The sequence below is a fragment of the Lipotes vexillifer genome, unplaced genomic scaffold (assembly GCF_000442215.2).
Source record: "Lipotes vexillifer unplaced genomic scaffold, Lipotes_vexillifer_v1.1 scaffold371, whole genome shotgun sequence".
NCBI lineage: Eukaryota > Metazoa > Chordata > Mammalia > Artiodactyla > Lipotidae > Lipotes > Lipotes vexillifer.
In genome coordinates, this window is record NW_006786304.1 from 3,092,055 (window position 1) to 3,104,290 (window position 12,236).

At 54.5% G+C, this 12,236-nt stretch overlaps 1 protein-coding gene across 1 annotated transcript in view; it reads right to left on the reverse strand.

Moving 5' to 3' along the window:
- Nucleotides 1-5,880: 5,880 nt before the first annotated feature.
- Nucleotides 5,881-12,236, reverse strand: part of CD177 (CD177 molecule) — a 10,859-nt gene continuing 4,503 nt past the window's right edge. The window contains 6 exon segments of the mRNA XM_007458691.1: nt 5,881-6,116; nt 6,378-6,512; nt 6,650-6,835; nt 7,560-7,700; nt 11,253-11,369; nt 11,510-11,650. Coding sequence (XP_007458753.1) covers nt 5,881-6,116; nt 6,378-6,512; nt 6,650-6,835; nt 7,560-7,700; nt 11,253-11,369; nt 11,510-11,650 — 956 coding nt within the window.

The window sequence follows — 12,236 nt, forward strand, 5'->3', positions numbered from 1 at the left end:
TGCCAGGTGAATGTTCAACCCTGCCACTTTGTGCTAAGGAAAAGGCGCTGCGGGGGTGGGGAGAAGACAGTGTGACCCTCATACATGGGACAGGGTCCCCTTATAGGGGACCGCTTATCCTCCAGACCCACAAGAGTGAATTTCCAACGTAGTCCAGAGGAGCACGGGGCTTGGTCCGGCATGGGCATGCCACACACTGAGAGCGTTACAGGACCTCACCAGTCTGTACTGGCAGGAGTCCTGGAGCATGTGTATGAACAGACCCTGTGCCAGTTATCCATTTATTGCCTCTCAGCTCCAGATCCACTCTTCGTCACCCTGCTGGATGTTGCAAGCATTTTTCATCGTCTCCCTGGCACAGTGTTAGGCTTTGCCAGTAGAGGGTGCTAAACGGACACCGCAGGAGGGAGAGCTTGTCTTCCAGCCACAGGTATAGAGGTTGCTCCCTAGATCTGCTTGCTATTCTCTTATCTTTTAAAGTTCTCTTTACCCTTCTTTACCCCTTAGTAACCCATCCCCTCTTAATCCTCATCCCCTGTTACTAGTTAATGATTCTCTTTCTATTTTTTTTTTTTTTTGGTCACGCCGAGGGATCTTACTTCCCGACTGGGGACTGAACCCAGTGCCCCCTGCAGTGGAAGCACGGAGTCCTGACCCCCTGACCACTGGGCCGCCAGGAAATTCATTAATGATTCTTTATATTAACTGGGTTCGATCCCTGGTCGGGGAACTAAGATCCCGCATGCCACGTGGCCAAAACACCCAAAAACCAAAAACCAAAACCAAAATACTTTCCCCTGGGCTTCCCTGGTGGCGCAGTGGTTGAGAGTCCGCCTGCCGATGATAGGGGACACGGGTTCGCGCCCCGGGCCGGGAAGATCCCACGTGCCGCGGAGCGACTGGGCCCGTGAGCCATGGCCGCTGAGCCTGCGCGTCCGGAGCCTGTGCTCTGCAACGGGAGAGTACACAACAGTGAGAGGCCCGCGTACCGCAAAACAAAACAAAACAAAAAAACAACTTTCCTCTTTAAAATTGGTGCGTGGTTCCTGATGCCTGCCTGGACCCTGGCTGATACAGATTCTAAGGGTGTGAGACCAGATAGGACCAGGAGAAAGGCTTCATGGGGCCAAATTCTTTAACATGGGATATAGGGTTGCAGGTGTGGGTTCAAGCATCTGGGAATATCATTATGAGCCTGCTAGGTTAGTGAGTTCCTATCTGGACTCAATGCTAGAACTTCTCCAGCGTACTGGAGAGAAATAGAGTCCCAAGTTTGGGGACCAGGGGAAGCTGGAAACAGTCCATCTTGCGCAGCCTCCTCAGTCACCTCCTTATCCTCTCCCGTGGGAAGGCATCGGAGGAGGGGACAGCGAGAGCGCTGTGGTGGCAGAAGAACCTCTGAGGCAGAAGATGCTTATGGGAATGCTGGAAAAACAGGATTTGGGAGCAGCCAGGTGGTGTCACTGGGTATGCAGGACAATGTGGCCCCAGTCACTGGAACAAGCCACAGAGCAAAAATGTCATCAGAGTGTTTTGACAGGTGGGGATCCATGGCAAAGCTAAATGACCGGGGGTCCCTAAAGGTGCAGGGAATTTTCTAGCTCTGACGGGAAGAGATCTTAGGTCACCATGCCAGGGACTTATGACTTCTTATCCAATTCCCAGACTAAGCCAGTTCATAGACCTGGAACCCCGTGAATGAGCAAGGAGGCCGGGCCCGTTTGAGAAGGACCCTGCAGTGCAACCATGGGTGTAGGCAGTGAATCTTCCCCCAACACCAGAAAGACTGGTTGCAGGGGGGCGGGTGGGGGCGTGCATTTATCTGGAGGACTTGGGCACTGGTCAAAGGGAAATAAATGCTCAGACCTTGTGAGGATTACTTGGATGATAGCTCTGGATGGATGCTTTTCGCCACCGTGAGCCAGGTGAGGGTGTAGACAGACTTTTGGCTCAAGTCCCTTTCCCAGTGGGCTTCAGAGGACCACAGACTCATCCTGTTATTTATGTCATCCTAGAATGTATAATAGGAACAGGTAACTGGAAAAGCCATCACGTAGGTTCCCTGACCCATGGAGTGAGGGCTGTTATGGTAAGAAAGACCGAATGGTACTCCTGAAACTATTACCACGCCCACCAAGATGGTAAATCAGAAACTATAATGCACCCGTGGGGGAATTTCTGAGATTAATGCCAACACCACAGCATGAGAGACACAGGGACCTAGGTGGCTCTCGCATCTCGGTCTAGAGAATGATGAGAGTTTCTGGCAAATGTAAGTGGCGATGATAATTGCAGCTACGGTTCTGTATGTGGTTTCTTACAGATCTAGCAATTCGTTGTTCTGTATTCGTTGGCAGAGATAGTCAGAGCACTTATATTTCAGGGACAAGAGGATGCCTTCACTTTCCGGCCTCATGTCTTGGTCAACTCTCCTGCCCTCTTGTCCCAGAGGGACCTTGATCGTCTGATTTTCTACAGAACATCACACTGGTCCACTTCATCGATGGATTTATGTTATTTAATCAGACAGTGAACAAGAAGTCGCAGGCACCCTTGATGATAACACACGTGTGCCACAGGGTGGAGGATAAACTGTGCGTCATCTACTCCCCACCCCATCACACTGGTGTAAGTCCTAGGGGACTAGAGGTCTGGGGCATGTCTCAATATTCCTTCTAAACAATTTGCTACACCTTGTGTGGCTCCCTTTACAGAAAAGATCAGTCCTTTAGGAGTTGGCTGGGGGGGAAGCATTTTGACCTACTACTCCTACTCATTTGTGAGGGAACCCATAAGATTGCCAGTTTTGAGTGGATCCTAGAGCAGGAAAGGGCACTGATGCAGGTTCAGACTGGAAACCTAGCTGCTCTGAACCTCAGGTCATCTGACCCAAGAGACCCAATGTCCCTGAAAGTTTCTGTGACATAAAGAGATAATAGGATAATCCTAGTGCAGAACCTTGGGGTTTTGGAGCAAAGGTATGTCCTCTTCTGCAAATAACTAACCTCCATCTGGGAAACAGCTCCTGGCTTATTACTGGGACCCAGTAAAGTTTGAATACCTGACCATGGGACACCAAGAGCATTGTGACCTGAACTGCACATCACATACTGGGTGCAGCCAAGTTACCAAACCATGACGTTGGGCACGCACAGCAGCATCTGCCACCCATGGAGAAGGTGTGTATGAGATCGGGGCACAGGTGGACGCCCCAGCAGGTGGCCCAGACACCCATGGCACCCACTTCTCCTGCCTCTTCCCCCACCCACCCCTATGAGCTCATGGGGATTCCCTGGGATCTGTTTACAGGGGGATTGAAGGCACAGACTAGGTGTACGGACAGATCAGGAGCGTGGGCTGGTGCCAGGCAGGAGTGGGTAGCTGCTGTGTGAGCACTCGCACGTGTGGTCCTGAAAGAGTGATGTAGGGACATCCTTCAGGCGGCAAAACTTCAGGGCTCCACTTTGTGGGAGGGAGAGAGGTCCTCAGGTCCACTTCGGCATGGACCCCTGGTGAGCCGTTTGGTCAAGGACTTGGTAAGAAGAAAGGTATCAAATGAAGACGGGGGGATACGTGTAAGGTCCTCTGGGGATGGGCACAGAGTGTGAAGATGTTCACGTCCCACACGAATGCCCACCAGAACCCATGCCCTGAGCATGGGTACCCTTGGTATCCTGCGGACAGTGTCAGGCGGCTTCTCTCCCATCAGTGCTTGCACACTGGGCCCATGTGCAAAGTGGCCATGTGGGCGGTGGAGGCTCCACATGGTAACAACAAATGGGCTAACTCTCCCCAACGTGACCTGGCTGTTGACTGTACTCAGTGCCCAGACCAACAGAGGCAGAGGCCAACTCTAAGCCTGTTATGGTGTCTTTCTACAGCAGGACTACCCAGGACATAGCCCACCCTCGAGCGGACTGAGCTTTCTCCCCACAGGGATAGATACACACTGTGGGTTCTGATTTGCCTTCCTCGTACTCAATGCTTCTGTCAACCCTGCCATTTGGGAACTTAGGAGACGTCTGTTCTATTGCTACGGTATCCCAGGAAGTTTTGCTTCCAGCTAGAGGACATATTTTAAGGCAAAGGAAATGAGGCAATTAACTCCCATCCATGGAGCTCACTGATCTTCCAGGTGCCCCACTACACAGAGACAGTTGACTTATCGGAAGGGTGGAATGGCCGTGATGGTTGATGAGGGCACCGGGTGAGAGAAGGTACCCTGCCACCCAACAGGAGATGCTCTATGTCTTGAACCAGTGGCCAGTCTATGGTGTCACCTCTCCCAGAGCCAGAATGCAGGGCTCCATGAATCAGGGGAGGATAAGGGGGTGTCCCCTCCCACTAGTACACCTAACAACCCGCTTAAAGAATTTTTGCTCCTGGTCTCTGTGACCTTGGGCTTGGTGTGGGTGAGGAACCCCATCAGAGCTCTAATCAATCGGAAGCCAGGACTGCCCCCTCGCCGTTCTGTGCTCCTTGCGCTGCTGAAACAACAGGCAGAGACGACGGCCACTCTGCTGATAGCCAGAGGGAACCTGACCACCAGAGGGAGGCTGGGTTGCTGGATCAAGGAAGGCTGTTTGGAAGCCAGGGGACGCGTTGGCGGTAATATCTCCTTGGCCGGTGGCCCTGTTCAGCAGAAAGTGGCCAAGAGCCAATAAAGACGAGACCACTGAGCACTTACTTCCCTTAAGAATGAAGACTTGTGTCACACCAGTTGTCCCGAGGAGGTGTTGGCAGGTGGCAAGAGAACGTAGAATGGGTGGTAGGAGCGGGCAGCTCTGATCACCACCAGCTACACAGTCAGCACCTTTTCATCTTCGTCATGTGCTGTTTTTCCCCATCTTCCTCTCACCGTGGTACACGAAGAACTGGTTATCTAACGCCGTGGGTGTGTGACCCATTATCATTAGCACAATATGGTAACGGGTGGGAAGTGCGTCTTCTGTATTGAGGACTGTGATTTTCATCGGGACAAAGGAAAGGGGTGGCTGTGCTGGACACTTTCTGTTTCCTTCTTCAAATTCACTCTCTCCCTTTCTCCCCCTGCCCTGTGCTGTGGGGACTGTCAGTGGGATCTCCTCCCTTCCGGCTGGGTTCAGTCAATGGGGAGACCCAACAGGAGACCAGAGGGCGGACATTGAGTGACGCTGGGGTATTAATACCCCAGCTCCCTCCCTGTAGTGTCGCTGTGGGCTGGGTCGGTTTTCGGCCTGGGATCAGAGATCCTGTCAGGCAGCGTTCTCTAAACACCACCCACTCCAGATTTTAGTAATGGTCATGACTTCTCCTCAGCGTTTCAGGCCTAGGATGATAACAGCCCCAATGATGCCAGCCTCAGGAAACTGTGCAAAGCCTCTTGTTTCTCTGCTTCACACAAACCCTTAAGTTATTCAAGTGGGGTGAGCCCGCTGTCGGTGCTGAGGCCCTGGCTACTGGGATAGAAGCCTCATTGGTCCCGGTGTACCTTCGCCTCCAAAGTCATGGCGATGCCCAAATACTTTTACTTGCAGCAACCTGAGGACACTGCTGCCACCCAGTGGGGTCCAATGGGGATGTGGACCAGATCAGTAAAGGGCAGCCTGAGATGGTGAATCTGCGAGATCTCTGGGAGCCCTCCCCTCCCCTCGCGTAGGGAAACCCCAGCATTTGGGGGAAAGGACAACGTCTTTATTATCACACACACGGGGCCACTGCTTGAATGTCCACCCTCTTGCAGGGCAAGTTCAGCTGCTCCAAGGCCCTGTCATCGGGTCATACAGTACGTGGGGTGGGTGTGGGTGATAACTCGTGTAGCGGACTGGGAAATAATTCAGTGTCCAAGGCTGTTTAGTTATGAGGTCAGAGGGAGGGTTTGGGCTAGGGGGTCAGCAAGGCCTAAGAATCATGGGGAAATGGGGTCAGCAGGGAGGGCGTCCCACACCAAAGGGCTAGGGATAGTCCCAGCCGTGCCACCCAAGCCAGGTAGGGGGCAGGGGCAGCTCCATCTGGCACTATAGCCTCATCACGGTGTTCAATCACGGAAAAGACCCCAATATTCTGGGTACCGTTCAACAAGAAGCTGGAAGGTTGGGCCATGCAGCCCTGGATTTTCACTGGGGAGCTCAGCCCACCTGGAGAGTGAATATGAGTCAGAGAGGGCTCAGATTTCTTCAGCTTAAATTCCTAAACCCTAGGAGTCCTAGACCCTCCCCTCCTCAGACCAAGAGACCAGGCTCTTAGGCCCCTCCTCCCTCCGACCTAGAAAATCTGGGTCCCCAGCCCCCTCCACCCTCAAACGCATAAGCCAGGGTCTCAAGCGCCCTCCCACCTCAGGACCAGTGAATTCAGGCCCCCAGCCCCTTCATCCTTGAGACCTGACCTTCAGCACTCACCTCCCCTGAGAGCAATGTGACCCTGGTAACAATGACTGGTGCCCTTAGGACACGTCACAATATCAGAGTTTTGTGTGCAGGATCCAAAGATGGACAGGCAGGTGGGACACTGCAGGTCTCCCGAGGCAGGGGCAGCTGGGGAGCAGAGAGAAAGTTGGGGGCGCACAGCTCTGCTCTTAGCTCTTAGCCACCCTCCTTGAGCCCCAGAGTGTATCTCTGGGGCCCCATCTCTCCCCACCCCTGGTCCCACCCAGCCCGCTGGGGTCCCACACCTGGACGAGGGAGGGAGTTCAACAGGACACTGCTGCTGGCAGCCGAGTTGCACTTGTCGGAAGTGCAGAACCGGGCAAACGAGGCGACGAGCACTCCGGGGGGCCCCGAGTGTATGGAGATAGCCTGGTGATCCTGTGTCCTGGCATTGCTGCAGCCTTTGCTCCCCACCAGGAGCGATCTGAGTCCTGAGGGGTGACAGAGTGTAAGCTGGGTGGGGGGAGGGGAGACTCGGAGGGCAGCAGAGCCAGGGGTTCCTCGGTGCACAGCGGGCAGAGGGGGGATTCGGGTCCTCCGATGACGGGAGCACAGGTCCTGGTGAGTGCATGGGGAAGACCGGGGCCAGAGCCTGGGTCCTCCCCCAGCTCTGCCACCTCTCAGTTCTCGCTCAAATGTCACCTTCTCACTAGAGCATCCTCAGAGAGCAAGTTACCACCTTTACATCACTCTCCCGATCTCCTTTCCCTGCTGGATTTCTTTCCATAGCTCTTATCTTCATATGCATATCTTACTCTTTTTTTCTTTTTTTTTTCCTGCTTCCCCACTGGCACGTAAAGTGGCAAGAAGGCAGATGCGATGGGATCTACAGCACCTAAAATAGTGCCTGGCACACAACGGGCAGCTCATTAGACCTTGAATGCAGTCACTGAGGTTACTCTGTGCCAGCTCTCTCAGCCCTTTGCCTGGACTACAGGATACGGCCTAGCGACTACACAGCAGGGTAGGTACTATGATTGCCATCACCTCGCTCCCAGGTTTCAGAAGGGGAAACCAAGGCGCAGAAAGAGGGAGAACTGGGTTTAGAACTGCAAGCGTGAGGGGAACCTGGCAGGAAATTCAGGGCACAGAATCCAGGGCAGGGAGACGCAGGACCCCGTGTGGGGGTCTTGCCCTCTTGGGCAGCCCACACACCTACATCTATGAGCAGAAGCGTCTCCTGACACACCTCCCCACGATTACACAGCTGCTCCGTATTTGCGGACCACGTGACAGGTTTCTGAGTCAGGTCTTGAGAAGTCCGAAACATGTTCCCCCGATGACAGGTCAGAATAGCTGCGGAGAAAGAATGACCAGGGTCTGTGTGATTCAGGGGCCTGCCTGGTCCTACGCTTGGGAAGATGATCACGTTCTTGACTCACCCTCCAAGCCATCTAGCCGCTGGGTCCCTCAACCTCAGATTAGCAGGGACACAGGAAGTCGGAGCCCTGCTCCTCCCTTTGGGTATGAGAGAGATGGATGGCTCTTCCTTAGCATGAGCCAATCTCTCCTTCCCTCTCTGGGCCTCAGGGTCTTTATCCGGAAAATAAGGAGGGCAGCCTGACACCGCAGATTTCTTTTAACTGAGAAGCTCTATGTTCCAAACAAACATACTCAGATGCTTCGTGCGCCCTGAACACCTAACTGAGGTGCCCGGCTGCCGTGACTACTTTCCAGGGATTAACCCGTTTAAAGCCTCCCAAGGAGCTTGCCTCGCCTGGATTGCCTCATTTCCTCCTGGCCCCCTGGCCCCCCTGCCCCGCACCAAGCAGGTGGTGTTATCTTCATCATCCCCATTTTCTTTTCTTTTCTTTTTTTAAATATCTTTATTCCCCTTGATCACTCTGCTGGAGCCACACTGGCCTCTGGATTCTTCCTTGAACTCATGGCAGGCACATACCACCCCAGGGCCTTTGTATACTCTGCGACCCCTGACTGTCTGGGGTTATCTCCTCCTCCCTGAACTTGGTGAAAGAGGCTCAAAGAGGTGGTAATTCTCAAAAGCTGGTTCAGCGGCAGAGCCCAGACAGAAACCCACGTCTTTCTGATTCACACGCTAAGCTCTTAAAGGCTGTGCTCTCCCTGACCGTGCGACCCACTGCTCTCACTGGGACCACCATCCTGTTCCTTAGGGGGAGAGTCAAGGCTGTTAAAATCCCAGCCCTTTGGTTCTTCTTTAGCATGGGCTCCTGCGGTGGTCCATTTTGCACCCAGTCCTGGCACCCAGTCCTCTCCTTCCCCCATGCCTTCCAGGAGCTGTTCTATCTCCCTGAGATGCCCTTCTGTCCTCCACTTACGCCCTGACGTCTCGCTGTACCCCATCTTCCCATGCCTGGCCTCGCCAATGCTCAATAGATATTTGCTAAACTACCGAACTGAACTGAACCAGGAAAGACAAATGCACCGTCCAAGATCTGGCTCTGATGCTGAAAGCCAACAGAATATGGACATACGTTAGGGATATCCATTTGTGGCCTAATGGCTGTGTTGTATGTGACGTGTGTGGTTTGGGAGCGTCCATATATGGGATGTGTGTAGATGTGTAGTGGGTATGTGGGGTGTGTGGGGTAGTATGGGAATGTGTGAAATGTGTATTGTGTGTGTATGCTATGTGATGTGTGGTGTGTGTGTACAGTGTGTTGGTGAGGTATGTGGTATATGTTTGTTGCATGGGTGTGGCGTGGTGTGTGTCCTGTGTACCTGTGCTTTGTTTGTGTGTGCTGTCCGTGGCATGTGATGTGTGGTCTGTGTGCTGGGTGTGGCATGTGCTATATGTAGTGTGTGAAGTCTGTGGTGTGTGCGGGATGTGTGAGGTTTAAGGAGGCCCGTGTGCGGTATGTGAGGTGTGGTGTGTACTTGGCACAGTGTGTGTTTGTGTCTCCTGCGTGTATTGTGTGTTGTGTGCTTTATGGATTATGAATGTTACCTAGTCCCAGAGACGAAGGCCAGATAAGTAAACCAGCATTAATGAGAAGGAGAGATTCAGACTCTGTCCTCCTCTGCTCAACACCCTTCCACAGCTCCACTGCCCTCAGCAGAAAGGCCAGGCCCTCAGTCTGGCTGGGCAGACACCTGACCCACCACCAGGACCCCCAGCCTACCTCTCGGCTCCCCCAACAATATCCGTTCCCAAGACACAGCAGGGCATTTCCTGCCTCCTTGGCCTGGCACCCGCTGTTTCTTATGCTTGGAATGGCTCTCCCTTCATGGCCCACACTCACCCTGTCCACCTGGAAAACTTGTGATCACCCACCACCCCCAACTGCACCCCATCCTCTCGATGAGCCCCTCCTCAGGCAGAGCCGAGGGACCCCTCTTCAAACCAGCGGGCTGCCCCCACCTCCAAGCCTTTGTCCATGCTGTTTCCTCTGCCTGTTCGTGTCCTTTTCCTCTTCTGTGAATAAACTGCAGCTCATCTTTAAGACACGGCTCATAGGTCACTTCCTCTGTGAAGCCCTCCCTGATTCGCCCCTCCCAGGACATCAGTATCATCCTTCTCTGAGGCCCCCCCAGACCCACTTCCATGACAGCCCTGTGACCATCTGTGTCTGCGATGTCTCCCTTCTCGGTCCTGGAAGCCCTTTAGGGCAGGGCCAGGGTCTGAGTCCTCCGGGGTCTCCACAGGAGACCTTGGAATCCTGTACAAACTCACGTCAGCAAACGCATCCTGGGTGCCCATCCTCAGCCAGCCCTTGTGCTGCCCGAGGCTGGAAGCCTGGCGTCAGTGATATCTAGGCTCTGTCCTCAAGGCTCCCAGTCCAGCCAGAGAGATCCAAACAAGAGGAACGTTTGCTGAACTCACTCAACTCTCCCTGAAGCTCGGACAGGGAAGACCCTTCTCCCACCTTCCTAAGACCCCGCTCCCCACCTCGCCACGGGAGGTGCTTCACAGCAAGACACTCTAGGCCACTCTCATCCACCGGTGTTCGGTTTGGCTGGGTTTCCATGGGGAAGTGGGGACCCTCCATGGGGAAGTGGGGACCCTCCCCGTGTCCCCGTTTGGCTTTTACTTTTCCTGTCACACCTGAAGCACCCTTGATATCCTCTCTGATCTTTTTTCTCTGCAGCATGGCTGCTGGGGTGCTCCAGTACCATGGGTGGGGGATGGGTGAGGGTGGTCAAGGGGAAGTGGAAGACCCAGGGTTACCCAAGGTCAGGGGTGTGGAGAAATAGAATTGGAAGCAGCAAGTCACTCCCAGCAAGGAAGCCAGCAGGCACACCTGCACTCACTTCTGCAGCCAATGGACAGAGTGGCACGCGAGGCAGCCCACCCTCTCTGCCCCTCTGGCCTTCCTCCCTGCTCCCCTGCCCCTCTCCCACCTGGACAGGCCCAGCATCATTTAAAACACCCACCAGGGGCTTCCCTGGTGGCGCAGTGGTTGAGAGTCCGCCTGCCGATGCAGGGGACACGGGTTCGTGCCCCGGTCTGGGAGGATCCCACATGCCACGGAGCGGCTGGGCCCGTGAGCCATGGCCGCTGAGCCTGCGCGTCCGGAGCCTGTGCTCCGCAACGGGAGAGGCCACAACGGTGAGAGGCCCGCGGACCGCAAAAAACAAAACAAAACAAAACAAATAAAACACCCACCAGTGGATTCCTGTCCTATAGATATGTCCCCTGGACCACGCACCCTCTGTCTCCCCTTAAGCTGGACACCTCTTACTGGCACCCTCACCTGAAGCGCCTACTGGGAGAATCCCTTACATCAACATCTGCCTGAGTGAGTAATAAATATCTGAATGACGTGATGCTGGCTTTGGTGGGATGTGTTTGCATGCCCGCCTTTCACAGGGTCATCATGGCCCGAGGCTGCAGCGCAGGGCATTTGGTCTTGTGGGTATGACACTCACCTTCAGAATCACAGATCTCCTGCAGACTGATAGGCCCGATTTCCTGAGTCCCATTAAGCAGGTTGCAGCCTGCTTGGGACATGCACCCCTGGACTCTCAGATGGGTGGAGAGGCTCCCTGTGGAAAGTGAGAGGAGGGGAGAGAGGGAGACACTGCTGCTGGGATCATCCATCCCTCATGGGGGAGGCGCAGCTCTGGGAAGCCAGGCCCACCCTCCTCCGGGTCCCAGATCTCAGCTCCCTTTCCTCCCCAGAGACTCAGATCTTGGTCCGGCTCACCAGCACTGAGCAGAAGGTCTCCACTGTAGCAGTGTGTGCTCTCGGCGGGGCAGGTCAGCTCTGCTGCAGACCAGCAGCTTTGGGCAGACAAGCAGACTGGACACCGCACAGACCCCAGGGCTGGGGAAGTGACAGAGAAAGGGAGGCAGGACTGAGAAGGCTCTGAATTCAGACCATGTGCCTTCCCTCCACCCCTCCCCCATTTTGCTCGTCCCCAAGAATCAATTGCCTAGTGTCCCCCAAATGTGCCCTCCTCGAGCTCTTCTCATGAAGGCCTGGGGTGCAGGGCATTTGGAACATGAGCTAGAGAGACAGCAAGGTTGAGGAGGGGACGTGAGATCTGGGAAGGGGCGTCCGGGACTGAGCACAGGAGGTGGTACGAGTCGGGGAGCGGTGCCCGGGGAGGACCCAGTGGCTTCACCCACAAGTTCCACTAAACAGTCCAAGAAGACAAGACGCCCGTGTCCACAAAAGATGCCAAAGAGTAGAGGAACGCAGAACACAGCCCCAAACCCGATTTACGGTCTCAGACAGAAAAAGACAGTGGGAAGTCACAGGCCCGTTTCACTTAGGAGGAGGAAATGCCAGAACCCTGACTAGAACACGCGTGGACCAAATCCAGCGGGATGGAAAGAAGGAGGTGGCGCCAGGTCAGGGCCGGAGCCAGAGTCGGAGGTGGGTGGTTGAACATGGGAAAAGCGGTTCA